Below are 19273 nucleotides of genomic sequence, written 5' to 3' on the forward strand. Positions count from 1 at the left end.
TAAATGGTAGTATCATCAGCAAACAATGCCACCTTAGATGTGAGAATATCTGGAAGATCGTTAATGTAAATTAAAAAGAGTATAGGGCCAAGAATAGAACCTTGAGGAACCCCTGAAGTTACAGAATAAGAAGAAGAGTGTTGTCCATCGAGGACAACTTTTATGCTACGATTGGAAAAGAAGGATTCAATGATCTTAAAGATGTTGCCGGATACACCATAAGAAGAAAGCTTATGGAGAAGACCAGCATGCCAAACTTTATCAAACGCTTTTGAAATGTCAAGAGCGATGGCCTTAACCTCTCCACCTTCATCTAATGCACTTTTCTAATGCACATCTAATGCACAATTCTGTATTTGTTAAAAGTTATTAATGATTTCCACTGCAATTTGTTATCTATCTACTATCGTTATTTCATAAAACTTATCCCTCCTATATGTTCTCAAAAAAAGTTTGCACTATTTTCATTTTCTTAAAGTATTTAAAAGTATTACCTTAAGTACCAGCTTTAATTCTCAAAATAAGACTATTTTCATTTTTAAGTATAAGTATACCAAAAGTTTTTGAAACAAGTTTTCATAATTTGCATTGAATGTTGTGTAAAAAATTATAGTGTGGTTTTAGGCAGAATATAATGCTGCGCATGGTGGAAAATGGACAATAAATAACTTAAGATTATATTTGGAAGGAACAAAAGGAAAAGAGGTGAGTTATATATTATTTTATATATTATATAGTAATTATAACTACGAAGGGTAAACAACATCTAAAATGATCAAAAATTACTTAATAGGTTTGTAAAAAGCTAAAAAGATTCACAAAAACAAAATAACTTTAATATGGTACCTTTATGTATTACATTCAAATCACTTATTTTTTTAAACTTTTTTGTTGACTTGATTTGTTTTGCAAGGTATCATAGAAATAGTATAACACGCTCATTATAAGAGACTCATATTATTTCAGATAGTGCTGTGTTATTGACTTACAACAAAATATTACATTAACAGTATGAGCACGAGTAAAAGTTTAATGTTTAATTGTAAATATGACAAATACATAAAACAGCTGCATAAAACAGCAATAACATAATAATTGTCATTTAAGTTTGTTCTTTAGAGTTGTCAGTTAACAAACCAGTTCTTACTTTGCGTTTTATTCTTTCCCTAACTGCCGGCAAATCAATAATAAAGTTTCAAATCGTTTAAATTTCCTAAATTAAGACTATGTTTCAACAAACTAAAACATATTTCAACAAACTAAAGCATATTTCAACAAACTAAAACATATTTCAACAAACTAAAACATATTTCAACAAACTAAAACATATTTCAACAAAAACAAAATACAGCAAAAGGAAGAACAAATGAAATAAAAAAATGAATACAATAAAAAGTAAAGATGTTTTATTTTGTATAAGATAATTTCATTTTATTTAAAATAAAAAAGATACAGTACATATTCCTGTCAATTGAGAAGTTAGAATTAACCAAAAAAAAGTTTTCTTATTAACACAGTTTCGCAGTTTTTTCATATTGTGGTGTGTTAAACCTTGATTGCCACATCCACTTTTACTCCTAAATACATACCTCATACTTAGTGGAGTCCTGATATAAAATTGTATAAATCTTTTCAAATATAATTTGCAATTATGTAAAAAAAAAATTTTTTTGCAAAACATGTAAGTTAAAACATTGAAAAAGATTCAGCACTGCTTTAGCCCCCAATTATGCTTGGATGCTAGGTCAATATTTTTGATACTAAGTTTTATATATTTAGATATTGACAGTTATAACAATTTAACTTTATAAAAAAGTTTTATTCACAGTTTTTTTAACAAATCCATATATCATTATGATCAGTTGAAATTTGACCTCCTAAAATTAAGTTTTTTAAAAAAATTATTGAATTTCAAGAATTTTTTATATAATAGGGCATGCATAATGATGCATACATAAAAAGGTTTTATTTTGAACCTCTACTTTACGCAAGTAGTTTAACTTTTTGTAAAGTATCATTTACACAATTTTACAGTGTTTTTTTTTTTTTGATAGCATTAATCCATAATATCAATCTTAGAATTTTTTAACACTATTGCGCATGTTTTGTTGCCTTAGTATTTCCTTCATTATTGCATAATAAGATTTAAAACTCGCTGCTTAGAAAGATTTGTTAGAACAAAGTTCTAAATTCCTTTCGAACAAAGTTGTTGCTGTTTTTCTTATACCATTCCATTACCTTGGAATAATGCATTAATGCCAGATCTAATCAAAATAAAGTTGATTGTATGCGCTTTTTAATGAGTTGAAGAAGTTGTCTTTCCAAGCATTCAGTCATGTATAGACGTGGTATCAAAATACGATTTGTTGTGAAAAAAGAGCTTTTGAAACCACCAAAAAAGTCTTAGAATTAATTAAATAGTTTTTGGGAAATCAATTGGAATATTTTTTTTTATTTTAATAATTGTTTTCCCTATAAAATACTGTGTTCTGTAAAATACAATTAAAAAGTACTTTCTGTTAAAGCTCTTTCTAATGATAGAAAGATTTTAAATTTGGTTCTGACGTTGCAGAGTAAACGTTATTTGTAAAAAATTTATATTAATTAGGCATGATTTAAATTAAGGAAAATATGTTGCATTGAGTTGATTTGTGAATATACAGTGATTATGTCCATATTTGTAGGTTGCAGACAAACTTTTTGATGATATTAATTGGTTAATTGTTCATTCTTTAAAAGCTGTTCAGGTATTTTTTATTACGTTAAAATAAAAGTTATTAGTAAAGATGTTTTAAAAATTTATTATTTGAGATATAGCGTCTATGTAAAGCATTTCGGACAGCACCACAGACCCATATATTTTCTGAAGTTAAATGTAAAATTTTTTAATATGTTTATGCTGTCAGGGACAAACCCAGGCATGTTTTGGTTCCAGTTTACTGATATGGGTGCCCACAAAAAAAAATTTTATAACTTTTTTTTAATTGTTATAAAAAGAAAAATTGAAGTTTCAAATAAAGTATTTAACAAATTGTTTATTTTATGCAAAACTCATTTTTAAGAGAATTGAATGTTTGAAAAATGATTGATTTGAAGATGTGTAAATGTATGAAAATTTATCTTTTTTCAAAAGATTTATTTAAAGTAAAGTTTTCATTTCAAAGTTTCAATTATATAGAAGTATAAACCCCTTGATATTTTAAATATTTATTTTGAACATTCTTTATGAATATTTAAAATAAATATTTTATGTTTGATGGACAAACAAAGCTGAAAGTATATATATATATATATATATATATATATATATATATATATATATATATATATATATATATATATATATATATGTATATATATATATATGTATATATATGTATATGTATATATATGTATATATATATATATATATATATATATATATATATATATATATATATATATATATATATATATATATATACACACTCTTTGTTGGCGTTTATGGGGATATATTTTTTTATTATCGTAATGTATTCTTTTTTTTACTTTTTTTCTACTTTTTTTTTTTGTATCTATTTACAAAAACGATTAATTACAGTAATTTAACCATATTTAACCCTAAGCCTGACCTTGATGCTGATCCAAACCAAACCCTTAGTTGATGTAGATATTACAAGTCAGGCTATTTGATAGTCGATGTACGTACTTTTTGCTCTCTATTTCGTTCTCTTTTTTTGTAAAATCTGTCCCCTTAAGTGATATATATCTTTAATAATATTTGAAAACAACTACATTTACATTTTCTTTCATTGCATTTTCTTTTTTTTTATTTGCAAGATATACATAAACTTTTATATCAAGTTTAAAATAACAAATTAATTAAACATGGGGCGTAACAAATCAACTGGCAGCAGCCATAATAAAAATAATTCAACATATGTAATTTTAGCAGTTTCTTAAGTTGAGCTTAAGTCAATGTTTTTAGTTTTCTGACTGGAAAATCACTTATTACTTAATTTATTTTTGCATTTATGAACTATAAAGGTTAAAATTTATCTATCTTTTTAGAATGTTATTCATAATGACAAACATTGTTTTGAATGTTACGGGTAAATATTTTTATTTATTTTTTTATACAGTTATGAAGTTGTCAAAAAAATTTCTGAATTATTTTCTGCTGACATAAAATATGTCAGACATTTTCTATCAACATATTTTGACAATTTTTTGTCTGACATATTTGTTGTTTGATATTCTTGAAGAAAAAATCAATCTAACAAATTTATTGCACATTTCAGCTTAAGTTAAAGAATAAAGTGAAAAAAGTTTAACAAATTTGTTGCTTTTTTGCAATCAATTATGCTTCATAAAACTTTGATTTTAAACCCTATAAGCAAACATCAGTTGTTTCATAAACGTCTTTTTTTGCCCTTTTTAACGATGTATCATTTAATAGTATTGACTAATATTGACTAGTATTGATGTATCCTTTGATAGTATTTGATAGTATTAAATAGTATTGATAAGTATAGGCGATTTCCCTTATTAAAATGTAAAAACCATTTCATGCTGAGTTTTTATTACTGAAAGTTGTTTTTATTAGTATGACTAAACTTAAAATTATTCCTTTGATTAAAATAATAATAAAAAAAAAACATTTTCAGTTATTTTTAATTAATGGTTAATCATAAAAAAGATTTCATTATGAAAAATTGAATTCAAAAGATTCTATGAAAAAAACGGTTCACAGAATTTCAAAAATTTCTTGCCAAATTAAATTCATTTAAGCTGAAGAATTTAAAATATTTTGCAAAAATTATATTTAGATCATTAAATTCATATTAAGTTTTCGAAGAAGGTGATCTTTGAGGTTACTTAATTTGCCTTTGTAAAATTTTTTGCACATTTTACATTTTCCTCCTTCTTTATTAATTTCAAATTGACTTTTCGCTTGTTCATTCAATAAATTATTCTCCATTTTTGACTTTAAACCGTAAGGAAAATGAAAAAAACAATTATTCCAATATATATTTCACTCAAAACATTTTATGCAAGTTTATGGCAGTTAATTATGCAGTTATAATGCAGTTGTCAATTATTTTATTGTTAAATAAACCATAACTATTATAGCTGTAAGTATATTAAAAGTATATTATTCGTAATTAGTTATAAATTATTACTGGTTAGTCTTCTTAAAATGAATATAATTTTGACGAAATTTTTTTCATAGAATCTTTTGAATTCCATTTTTCATAATGAAATCTTTTCATGATTAACCATTAATTAAAAATAACTGAAAATGTTTTTTTTTTATTATTATTTTAATCAAAGGAATAATTTTAAGTTTAGTCATACCATTAAAAACAACTTTCAGTAATAAAAACTCAGCATGAAATGGTTTTTACATTTTAATAAGGGAAATCGCCTATACTTATCAATACTATTTAATACTATCAAAGGATACATCAATACTAGTCAATATTAGTCAATACTATTAAATGATACATCATTAAAAAGGGCAAAAAAAGACGTTTATGAAACAACTGATGTTTGCTTATAGGGTTTAAAATCAAAGTTTTATGAAGCATAATTGATTGCAAAAAAGCAACAAATTTGTTAAACTTTTTTCACTTTACTCTTTAACTTAAGCTGAAATGCGCAATAAATTTGTTAGATTGATTTTTTCTTCAAGAATATCAAACAACAAAAATGTCTCACATAAAATTATGTCAAAATATGTCAATAGAAAATATTTCTGACATTTTATGTCAGCAGAAAATAATTCAGACATAAAATTATGTCAAAATATGTCGATAGAAAATATGTGGGACATATTTTATGTCGGCAGAAAATATGTCGACAGATCTGCCAGACATATTATGTCGTAACAACCCTGATTGCATTTATATTTATGGTGTTAGTAATTATTTATAAAAGATATTCAGTAAAATATAGTATATAGAGTTTAAATATTTTGAGTTTTTGTTGTTTATGTTTTATTACAGTTATGATGTAATCATTGATAATGATTTGAAACCATGGCTAATTGAGGTAAACTAGTTCAAAAATTTTTTTTCAGTTAAATTTATAAACTTGATTTGTAAACCTGAGAGATAAAAATTCCTAACTATATATATATATATATATATATATATATATATATATATATATATATATATATATATATATATATATATATATATATATATATTATATATATATATATATATATATATATACATACATATACATATACATATACATATATATATATATACATATACATATATATATATGTATATATATACATATACATATATATATGCATATATATATATACCTATGCATATATATATATACATATGCATATATATATACATATATATATATATATATGTATATATATATATACATATATATGTATATATATACATATGCATATATATATACATTTGCATATATACATATATACATATATACATATATATATATATATATATATATATATATATATATATATATATATATATATATATATATATATATATATAGCAGTTTTTAGTTTTTTCTTATAACTAGCAGTTTTTCTTTTTCTTATAAAAACAAAATCATATTGATACAATAGAAATTATACAGAAAACATTTGTATATATACATTTATATTTTATATATAGATAGTTAAAAGTTACTATTTAGAAATTAATTTAGTATTTGAATTAGTTTCTAATTAGCAACTGATTACTAATTAGGTAAATAATTCTAGGTATAAGGTAGGTACTACAACTTTGACTCCACAGTCCTAAATGTATGACTTACTTAGACAGTCATAATGTATGACTTAGACAAATCTATGACTTACTTAGACATTAACTGACAATCAGTGTACTCTGTAGTTCATAATATGTTAAATAAATTTAAAAAATTGAAAAAAAAATCTTTTATTTTTTTTTTTGATATTAAATTATAATTATTTATATTATTTATTTTTTTTATTTGTTTATGTATTCTTTTTTTGGTTGATGTATAAAAATACATAAATATATAAAAAATAATCATATAAATATTTTTATTTAGACATTAAAAAAAAAATTAAAAAAAATTTATTTGCTATTCTCTTAACATAAAAAAATAGTCAGTTAGAATCTTGTCAAACCAATGTGACAACATGTTGAATACTTCAATATATATAAGTTTTATATATTTAAATAATATATAAAAATATTTTTTGAGGTTGAAGTTTGAATGTTGAATCAATTGAACTTTTATTATTTGATTTGTACTTCATTTTGCTTTCATTTGTATTTCATTTTACTTTCATTTGTATTTCATTTTACTTTCATTTGTACATTATAATTTGAAGTTTGAATATATATTTTAAACTTTAATGTGGTACATGCTGAAACATGGATAAAATCATAATTTAAATTTGAAAGTTTAAAGTCTTTAATCTTATTCAATTTATTCTTATAAATTATACTTATAAACTGCAAAATTTATAAATAATAATAAAATAAAAAAATTTATAAATAAATAATATCTCAATTATGAAATGCAACAAAAAAAAAACAGCAATTTTTTTTTTAAACAAATTTTCTTCTAACAAGACTGCAAGCAACTACTAGTTAACTTAGGAGTTAACAAAAAACAAATTAGAATAAGAAAGGGATTGATAGAGATCTTTTATGTGTCAAATATAGAAAGTGATCTACGTATAATCGTACATAGACATACTATGATTTACATAATAATGCAAAACATACATAAATGTGAACCAAGCATCATTGGGATTTACAGTGCTACAATTTTTAACATTATTCTTGTATTTTTTAAAGTGACTGTTCAATCTTTTCAAGTACAACAGTTTTGATTTAAGTAGCTGTATCACAAGCTTAATCAAAAAATGTTTTCATTGCAAAAATAAATGATCTGATGTACATGCAGTGTCTGCATTAAAATCTTTTGTAGCACTTTCAATGTGTTAGATACATACAAGCATATTGCCATTGATTTTTTGTTGGATTCTTTGCATTTGTTTGAATTCTGGTAATGTAAAAAAATGCATTAGCCTTTTTCTACTCACAGAACCTCTCAAGCACATCATATGTTGAATTCCACCTGCAATGTTGAGTTCCACCAAAATAATTTGAATTATGTTGTGCTCTTGTAATTTTAGTTAGGTTTGAATTTTGTTCATTTTTGTTACAGCACTTGGTGAGTAGTGGAAATGTCCTGATAATACTTGACAAATAGCAACTGTGTCACTTGCTTTTTGTTCTCTGCTCTTTCATGCTCAGGGGTCACAAAACTAGCAGTTAAACTGTAATATAATTGGATTGTGCCCTGGTATGCAGGGCCTATTCTAGGAAAAAAATTTGGGCAACAGTACTCCACCGTCCCTTAAAAAATATTTGCCATAAAAAAAAGGTCCTCAAATTTTAATTTGGGCGGCGCCTAAATATGGTTGATGGTGCCGAAAACTGTCTAGAATAGTCCCTGGTATGTAAAACTATCTTTAGTTAAACTGACAAAATCTGCTTTATCTAACTCAGAGATCATTCATTCATTGCAATGACATCGCAAATTGCCTCAATTAAAAAAATTTATAAATGGAAAGATTCAAGGAAGAAAAAAACTAAAAATAGAGTACAGTTTAAGGGAAAAAGTGCTGCAACAATGGAAAATAATGATAAAATTTGAACTTCAATTAAATATAAAAAACGACACCCATGGATTTCGCTGAATAAGTAAAGCAAAACAGACAGGAAAAGATTTACTTTACTTCATGTAAAATAAGAGTTATCTTTAGTACATGTCAATGAAGCGTAAGTGAAGCAAAGTAGACACTGTTGTAAAAAAAATGAAATTTTGCTTGATGTCATGACCCAGAAAAATCCTTTGGGGGTATGATTGTACTATCATTGGTGGTTACTGGGATATAAGCCCTTAAATCTGGTTACGCGGTCTGTGGAAAAAAATCCATTTTCAAATTTTGCATAAAATCACATTAAATACATAGTTGATAAGCAACTAACAAAGTTAGTTTCAAGAATTTTATTCATGCCAAAAACATAACAAAAATATTTATGCAGTAAATTCAATAGTAAATAACAATTTTCTTCGATTCTGATAAAGTAAAGTTTCTATTCTAATTGTTTTTTCTTGAGAAAAACGTCTAAACTGATTTGTAATATTCCTAATCAATTTTTTTGCTGTTTAAGTCTGTGAGGCATCTTTGCAGCATGTCTTCATACTCTGGGTGGTTGCTTGTTCACTTTTCACCATTGAATTTTTTCACCATTGAATTTTTTGTGTGTCAATAAAGTGAACAGCTGGAAAGATAAAGTGCTGCTGGGCCAATCTCTTTAAAACATCTACATTCTAAAACATCCACATTCCTGCACTCATTTCCAGCCGGTTTTTCACCATGAAATGGCTGCTGTTAAATATGAAGTAATACCAGCCATTCAAGAGTATGTGTCCAAATCTTTGAGAGAGACTGTAGAAGACGATTTACAACACCAAGCAGCAGATGAAGCTTCAGGGGTGGAATCACATCAAAGACCAAAAGATTCATCTGAGGCATTAATGATAGGTACATGAACAGAGTGTCTGAATGAACTTGCTTTCTTGATTTAAAACCAGCCATGTCGTATGCCTGATAATTTCCTTTGATTGATCCAAAAGTTCTTAGAGATCCACACTTTGCAAAATCTTTTGGTGAAATGTCACACCAAGTGCATGGGTGTGCACTAGAATGTGCTTGTAGACCACAAATGATTTTTGTCAGCTTCATATCACAGAAAAAACAAAGGGAAGTTCTTCAAGATTCATTAGATCAAAAAGTTGCTTGACATATTGTCAAGCAATTTTTTGATCTACTCAATTGACAATTGACTATGGAAGTAATTAAGAGAGATTTTACATTATTATACATTACATAGACTTAAAGTATTAAATATCTAATACAATGTTACCTGGAAGAACTAGAATAGGGTGGCCTCCTGTTCCCTCAGGTCTACTAAGACAAACTGTTCCATTGGGTTCTTTGTTGGCAATGACTGATGCTGCAACTTTTAGCTGCCGCAGAGTCCTCTGACATGACTTCTGCTAAATTCTTTCGCATGGTAGACTTTGAGTAGTTGTGTAGGAGACCCTTGATAGTGGAGAAGTCAAACAGCTGTAGTTGGGTTTGAAGCTTTCCCTCCTCAAGCCTCCTAAGGTTGAAGCGGCAGCGCTCACAAATGCTAGTTTTGACTTTTTGGTCATTAAAGTCAGTTGGTTGCTTCAGAATTTGTTGCACTTTTTCTGTCATGAAGCTGGTTAAGAAAAAATTAGCCTTGCCGAGACACAAGTAGCAAACAGTCTTCCTGTTCTCCTCCTGGTTTTTTGCTTTATTTGGCATATTTTTTATTAACTCAGATCCCAAATTTATGAAAAAAATGAATTGAACAACTAAGGTTCAAACTTTTACCCAGAATTTTATTATAATACTTTATAAAAAAACAACTTCTATTTTTTATAATTTTTTTGGTACAGATAACTTGTATATTCTTTTTTTAAACTAAAAAAATGCGACCAATTTTTTTTATTTTCTTCCAAAGACAACTTATTGAACACCAGCTATCAAAATTTATAAAGTTTTACTGCTCTAGAGTTAAATATATTTCAGTTTTTTTAATGCGATTTTAGGCAAATTTGAAAATGGATTTTCTTCCACGGGCGGTGTAACCAGATTTAGGGACATATATCCCAGTGACCACCAATGATAGTACAATCATACCCCCCAATGGATTTTTCTGGGTCATGACATCAAGCAATATTTTTTATTTATTTTTTTTGCAACAGTGTAGAGTATCTTAAACTTTAAAAATATTTTAGACATCTTTTAAATTTGAATGATTGTTATGAAATTTTAGCAAATTTTATTTTTGAAATACATCCTAATTATTTTAAAACCTTATTTTCCTTAATTCTGAATTTTTTTAACTGGTCAAGCTTGACCGACAAAAGTTTATTTTGGTCAAAATAGCAATTTTGTTCATTTCGTATGGTCGTTGACCACCTCCCCCATTATTTTCCATGCTGATTAATATTGCTTTTAAACTCTTAAATACTTTTTTTTTGTTTAATTTACTATTGCGTTACATTTAAGTATTGATTTCTAATATACAATAAGTACTGATCTTTTTAAAGAAAAATTTATAAACTGTTTTATAAAATATAATTAAAGTATAAAAAAATTGTCTTTTTTTTTTTTTTTTTAGATAAATGCATCGCCTTCTTTATCTGCAACAACATATTCTGATCGTATTTTAAAGCTTTCACTTATAAATGACGTTATCAATATTGTTGTTCCTTTTAATGAAATGCCAGAGTAAGTTCTTTTCTCGTTGAAAATATTGGTGGGTCAAACGTCTGTTTATTTTGAAACGTCAAACGTTAGTTTATTTACATATTATTTTGATCTCCCTAAATAAATTCTATTGGGTCAACATTTATAATTAAGCAACATGTGCCATATTTGCCCAGTTGTAAATGATTATTACATAAGTATATTGGTGTTATAAAAATTGACATTATAAATTTGCGTTGTAAAAAATGTATAATTTTTAGGGTAAGTAGTAAATTTTTGAGTAAATTTGAGTAAATTTTTACATGAGTAAATTTTCATGAATAAATTTTACTGAGTAAATTTTTACATGGTAAACCAAATATAAATAGCAAGAAAAGTAAATTCAAATTTACTTTTCTTGCTGAATATTAATATTTTTGCTATTATTATTTCTACACGAACAAAGAAGCTTAACTTTTTCTGTTAATTATTGTAATATAACCGTGTTGTTAATTTTTTATGAAATTATTTGTCTCTCTTTTTTTAGTCGTATTTATAAGAAAATTTGTCCATCGTTTGAAAACTTGTTATTATAATATTAACTATATTTTAAAACAATTTTTGTTGCATCTATTATTTATTGCGGTTGTTTTGATATAAAATTACATTTTATTAAGCAGTTTTTAATATTATCCATTTTTTTCCTTCTTTCTATACAACCAATATTAAATTATCCTTAATAATTATATCATTTATTAATAAACAATTGTTTTTTTCGGATTAGAATGGAACTCTTGCTCAATTCAAATCTATATATTTTTAATATCTTTTGTATATATACTTTTTGTTTTTCGATAGAAAGTTTAGAATATGATAGTTGATTTTTATTTCTATATCATAATTTAAATTGTTTTTTAGATTGCTTTGATTTTTATTTACTTTTAATTTCAGCGTTAAGCGTGAAAAATCAACGACTAAAGAATCACTGGGAAATTTTGTTTTACTGTACGTATTTTATAAATGGCTGCTGTGCAAATGCACACGAGCAAAACGAGGCCACAATTTAAATGCAAAGATTTAATTTTACTCAGGTTCATCCATCCCTCTGAGTTCGCGAGAGAGATGGATGCCCCTGTTTAAAATAAATTGTAAGTTTAATTGTTTATACAATTAAATAGAATATTTTTGCTATTTGAGATAAGTAAATTTCAAAAAAATTAGCAATACCCTCCTTCCCTTAGATTTAATTTTTAACTTCACCCATTTTCCTTTTTCTATTAAAGTCTTCCTTTAAACTTTATATAGTGTTGAGTTTTCGTTTTTGCCAAATCCGGATTACTAAAAATATAGTTTTAAATTATTTAAAGCTCATAATAAATGTTTCTTTAATTTTTTGCTTACAACTTAATTTATTTATTAACTTGTTAATAATAAATAAACTTGCATTGTTTGCTGATGATACTACCATTTATTCTTGTCGTGATAAGAAACCAACACCCTCTGATTGCCTGGAGGGGGCATTTGAGCTTGAAAAGGATCTCACTTCTGCTACAGCATGGGGCTCACAGTGGCTGGTGAACTTTAATTCAGATAAAACTCAATTTTTTTCAGCCAATCGTTATCGCAATAATTTAGATCTTCCTATATTTATGAACGGTGATGTACTCGATGAGTCACCTACTCTTTATCTTCTAGGATTAACTCTTACTTCCAATCTTTCTTGGAAACCATATATCAAATCGGTTGCAAAATTAGCATCTGCTAAGGTTGCATCTCTTTATCGAGCTCGCCACTTTCTTACTCTGGATTCTATTCTCTATCTCTATAAATCTCAAATCCGGCCTTGTATGGAATACTGTTGCCATATCTGGGGCGGATCTTCTAATGATGCCCTTTCTCTTTTAGACAAGGTGCAAAAACGCATTGTAAACATAGTTGGACCTGCTCTTGCAGCCAACCTTCAACCATTATCACATCGTCGTAATGTTGCTTCTCTTTCTCTTTTCTACAAATACTATAATGGGCACTGCTCTAAAGAGCTAGCGTCTCTTGTGCCATCTACTAAAATTTATTCTCGTGTTACTCGTCATTCAATTAAGTCTCATCCTTTTTCTGTGACTGTTCCTAAGTGCTCCAAAAACGCTTATTCGTCTAGTTTTTTTCCTCGAACGTCAGTTCTTTGGAATTCGCTTCCTTCATCTTGCTTTCCTGATTCATATAATTTTCAATCTTTTAAATCGTCCGTCAATCGTTATCTTGCTCTACAATCTTCATCTTTTTTCATACAGTAACTTCCAACTTTAATTAGTGGCTGCTTGCAGCCTTGTTGGAAGCAAAGATGTTTAAAAAAAAAACTTATTAAAGGATTCTTTCATATGATTATTATTACGTTTAAAAATACTCATTTAAATATTTGTAATATTTGCGTAGGGCTTTTTTAAACTTAATATGTGCACTTAATGTTCATTATATTTAGTTTATACGAACGACGACAATTAGTTCATACAAACGACGATAGTTCATCCGTACTACTATAGTAGTTCATACAAACAACGATAAAGAGATATAATGTCACTTTTTAATAATAACTTAATTTTGAGAAACCTAATTACATCTTTGCAGTTACAGAATGCATTTATTACACGTGAATTGACTTCAAAATGTATAAATTAATTATTCATACTTTTTGTTCATGACTTCAAAATGCATAAGTTAATTGTTTATACTTTTTATTTTTTTATATGCTACTACATTTTGTTAACAATTTTTATTGTACAAAATCTTAACCACTCGCACTTTAATTTTATTATAAGGTATGATGAAAAACGTTCTATTCGCATTCATTCGTCAAATACCTCATCGAAGGAAACTCCTTCAAAAAATTTAAAACGTGCAGTTTGGAAGTAATTTATGTTTGTGTTACTTAATTGTATTACTTAGTATCAAATAATTTCAAATAAGAAATTATTGAATTGTATTTATAATCTATTTATTTATCGTTTATAATTGTTAAACAACAGTTTATAAATTTAGATAATTTAGTAATATTTATCAATTTTAACACAAAACAATCTTGTGACCACGTTGTGAATATCTTTATGTCCGTATAATTTTTTGTAGTGTAGATTTTAGAAAATGTCTTATTAATAAATTTATTAAATATAATTTTATTACATAGATTTTTGTTAGATTTGTATAAATATTAAAAAAAAAAAACTTGGCAATTACTCTTGTGACGCCTATTCTTTTTGCACTCATGTTTAATGATTTAATTTTCAAATCTACTATATTTATTCAACTTTAACTTTTTCTTTAATTATTCTGAAAAAAGCAAAAAATGTATAATCTACGATGGCCACTACTAGCAAGTGGGTGTGGCGATGGCTGGAAAAGATTTAACTGCTTATTTCATGGCTATTTAAAAAAAAATTTAAGCCATAAACATACTGGCATATGTTTCAGAATTCATGTTTTACAATAAGAATGAAAAAATTCAATTAAAATTTTTTTTTTTTGATGGCGATTACTAGCAAAGGATTTAAATTCTGTGTTTGCCACCACCACCCTGCGCCCACCTGTTTAAATTCATCCACTAATTCTATGTTTATAAAATATTTCTGCATTCTAATAACAGCCTGAAAAGGAAGAAAATTAAATTAGGTTATAAATACATGTTTTTTAAATGATTATTCAAAAGCTTTTATAAAATTAAGCAGCCGTGGCGCAGTTGTTAGAGCGCTTGCTTTAAAAGCAAGAGATCCATGGTTCGTAGCAAACTCTAGGGAAAGTGAACTCTTTTTTGCGCCGATACACTTTGATAAAACCGTCAGGGCACCTAAAATATAAATTGAAAATTTTTATTTTAGGTGAATTTTTATTTTTTAGGAAAATTTATATGTTAACGATCGTCAAATTTTGTTGCAAAAAGAACATCAAATTTTTTTAGATTCAATTTGTATCTAAAAAAATACTATAATAGTATTTTCATAGCTACATCAGCTACGACAACATTATCTGGGCAAGTCAAATACGATCTATTCAATCTATTCCTCCAGTTGCAAAAATAACTCGAATTTCTTGTAAGCAACAACTTTTTTGTGCCACAAAACTATAACTTCTAAAATTTATTTCATCTATTTCAGTTTATTTGGAATTAATTAAAATATAAAAAATATATATATATATTAAATATATACAATACTAGTAGTTTTTGAACTTTCCAGAACTAGTTTTTGCTCTGCATGTTTTTCAGCGAAGACAAAAATTTGCATAAAGTTTGTAAGATAGACCAAAAAACCTCAACATACTAATTTGTTCTACAAAAAAGAACATCTACTTAAAAGCGGAAGTTATTTTTAGATGTCTCACTGAGACCTAAACTATTTTCAACCGAATTTAATTTTTTTTATTTTCGACCAATTTATGTTTTCATTTTCGACCTATTTATTTTTCGACCGATTTGAGATAAACTAATTTTCAACCGATTTTAGGCGATATTCTTTTCAACTTACTGGCTTGTTTTTTTTCTTAGCGTTTTTAAGGTTTTTTTTTAAGTCGATTGAAAAAAGAGTCGGTCGAAAATACAATAGGTTGAAAATTCAGTAGGTCGAAAATACAGTAGTTTGACAATTCAGTATGTTGGAAAATTAGTAACACATGTTTTAATTAGGTGTAAATATCAAAATCAAAAGTTGTCGGTTGAAAATCAAAATCGTCATAATCTATGAACTACAAAAGGAGTATGTCCATCTTACAATTTTGATGTCAGAAAACAATATAAAACTACACTTTACAACTTAAAAATAATTTTGAACTCAAAAAAAAAATTTTATATATATATAAATTACCAGATAACTATGACGCCAAGCTGATCGGGCTTAGATTTTTTGATAGCTAATCCTTAAGTCACTAACAATTTGTTGGTGTAAAAAACGGCGTGGATATAGGCCAAAAGATATCAAAGTAGGACATACTACTATTAAATTTTTTTTTTTTTTAATTACAATAAATATAATACAAGTAATAATAGTAAATAATACAAGTAATAATAGTATTAATTAAAAACATCAACAAAAGAGTCGCTGACTGCTAAAACTCGAGCTCGAAAACTTTATGACGAAGTGCTTACAAAGTTTAATGGCTGCATTATTATAAATAACGAAACGTACATCAATTGGGACTTCAAACAGCTCCCAGGTTCAAAATTTTACACTTCAATTGTTTGTGGACGTGTCAGCAATAAGTTTAACTATAAATCATTAGATAAATTTGGTAAGAAACCTCGCTTGTGGCAAGCGGTATGTAGCTGCGGTTTGAGATATCGAGCTATCGTCACATCGCTAACTTTAAACTCGGATGTTTACATACATCAAGGAATGCTTTCAAGCTATTTCAAGCTAAGATGTCCCCTGTTGGTTTTAGCCTGATAATGCTTCTTGTTATTTTTCTAAGAAAACCGAATAGTGGTACAATTCAAGAGAAATCAAATTCATACCAAAGGTTTGAATCCACCAAACTGCCCGCAGTACCACCCCATTGAGAAATTTTGGGGAATTGGCCTAGGGTATTTGCGTAAGAGTGGCAAAACAACAAGTATAGCTAAAGATTTGATTAGAGAGCTGGACATCAGTAGGAACAAAAATTGCTAAGACACTGTGCAGAAGTTGATGTCGTTGATTAGCATAAATGTCCGCTTATTTATTCGAAATAATGAAAAATATTAAGTAAAAAAACCTTTTTATAATCTTCTTTTATAAATTTCCTTTAAAATAAATATTGAAGTTTTTGCATTAGTTTAATTATATTATATGTTTTTTGAAATTTTCATTGTTCCGAATTAACTATTGTATGCTTTAGCAAACACTGGGTGTTAAACCCTTATTTGGTTTAACCCACTATTAATAAAAACATTACGACAATCATTGGTAAAACCGTCTTAAGTCAAATAGGTAAATAATTTCCACCGCCAAATCCCCTCCATAAACTGTTCAATCATTACATACAAAAGCTTTAGCTTGCAACTGTAAACCAAGTGAGATCTGCTCGATGAATGAAAATTGTAGAAACACAAACGTAATTTACAAATGGATGGCATCATCAATAGTAATACATGCCAATAAATATATTGGTTCAACAGAAGGCGTAAAAAAAATTTCTACAATACATATACTGGTTCTGTTGAACCAATATATGTATTGTAGTAATATTGTACATACGATATATGTATTGTTCATACAATATATGTATTGTATTTTAAATGTATAGTATAGTAACTGTACATACAATACATGTATTGTATGTACAATTATGTATATGTATGTATAACTTTTTTGAATGACTACTTGTGGCGAACCACAAGCAGTCATTCAAAAAACTCTCAAATGCATCTATGCTCTCAAAATACTTAGGGATGCAAAAGAAAAATTAAAAGCAACATCAAAGTTAACATATTCAATCTTAAAAAGCGCTCCCATATACAATAACATTGAAAAAAGTCTATTATGCTTATTCGAAAAAATAATAACTTTGTTATTAAACAATAAAAAGCAAACTATTATCCAATTGTTGTCATGAAATTTTCGTGAGTTTGTTTATATATCTAAATGGAATTTATTTAACAAATTCCTTTTAGATATTCACAAACTATTGTATCAACGTTGGATTTGCATCTGAAAAACAGCCGACGTCCACCATAGCTTTGCATATGTTGACTCAACGTATGTGTGCTAGATGAGAGTATACTTATAACTTTATGATATGCTAAATCTACTGGTTTTTCGAATTCCGGTGTGGTTTAGTGTAGCATTAGTTTACACCCTATTTAAATGGGTATGCAGATAACTCCAATTTTTTATTACTATCAATATAACAAAAAAATGTGTAATATATTACATTAAAAAACCCAAATATTTTACCTAAATCTTGATTTTTGTGGTGATTATTTCTTGATTAGTTCAAACCATTGTTCAAAACTGTTTGAACTAATCAAGAATTGATGATTATATCACAATACAAATAGTTTTTCTTTTCTATACTCATCTATCAGATCGTTACGTACAAGGCTTTGTTTTTTACATACGTTACGTACGAGGCTAAATTTTTGCTTTATTTCTACTTATTTTTACTTCTTCTTTATTTTCACTTATAACTTATGTCACGTTAATCTCATTGTGAAACTTGCAATGTTGCAAATGAAAGGGGTTTGATGATAAGACTAAAGTCTTCTACTTTCTCCTGTCATTAATTTAATTTTTATCTTATTTATAAATGTATACATATAAATATACTTGTATTTATAAATGTATTAAAGTTAATTGTATGTAAAATATATCGTGACGAAATAAATTTAAAAAAAAATCATTCAGTGCAAGTAAACAGACAGAATCAATTCAGGAATATCTTGGGGAAAACCAAGTATTATTATTATTTCAAAAGCTTATAATATAATATAGCCGGTTTTATACTATCCTCAAATAAGTATTTCAAACATCAAAATTTAAAAGATTGAATGAAAAGCTAATACTGAATAAAGATGGATACACAATAATGTAATTGTTTGAACATTATTTTGGGGATCTGACCTCGCGGGCTATACACTTTAACGGAAACCGGTAACTATGACATACTTTTGATTTATGTTTTAATATGTCTTGATTACTAAAATTTGTCAATTTACCGAATCCTAAAATAATGTTATATTTGTTTATCTTTATCACTAATTAACTTTATATTTTATATAACATAACATTTATATTATATTATGAATTATATAATTGTATTGTATCGTTGTTTATGTACAATGCATATAGTTTATGCAAAAATTTATCATAAATACACGTTTTATGTGCTTTTTTTAGTTTTTAATTTTTTATAATCTTCAGTCAATCTAGTCTTATGTTTAGTTTAAATAAATAAAATAAATAAGTATTATGATTTACGATATTAAATAATAGCGTTTTG

The 19273-nt window shown here is 26.6% G+C and overlaps 1 protein-coding gene across 6 annotated transcripts in view; it reads left to right on the forward strand.

Moving 5' to 3' along the window:
- Positions 1-14541, forward strand: part of LOC100213577 (polyglutamylase complex subunit TTLL1) — a 35083-nt gene extending 20542 nt beyond the window's left edge. For all 6 annotated transcript variants that reach the window (XM_065811037.1, XM_065811038.1, XM_065811042.1 and 3 more), the window contains 7 exons: positions 625-705; positions 2685-2747; positions 4051-4091; positions 5988-6033; positions 11247-11356; positions 12266-12319; positions 14128-14541. In XM_065811037.1, coding sequence (XP_065667109.1) covers positions 625-705; positions 2685-2747; positions 4051-4091; positions 5988-6033; positions 11247-11356; positions 12266-12319; positions 14128-14221 — 489 coding nt within the window. In that variant the 3' untranslated portion in view covers positions 14222-14541. The remainder of the gene's footprint in view (positions 1-624; positions 706-2684; positions 2748-4050; positions 4092-5987; positions 6034-11246; positions 11357-12265; positions 12320-14127) is intronic.
- Positions 14542-19273: the final 4732 nt, after the last annotated feature.

This window comes from Hydra vulgaris, chromosome 11 (genome assembly GCF_038396675.1).
Source record: "Hydra vulgaris chromosome 11, alternate assembly HydraT2T_AEP".
NCBI lineage: Eukaryota > Metazoa > Cnidaria > Hydrozoa > Anthoathecata > Hydridae > Hydra > Hydra vulgaris.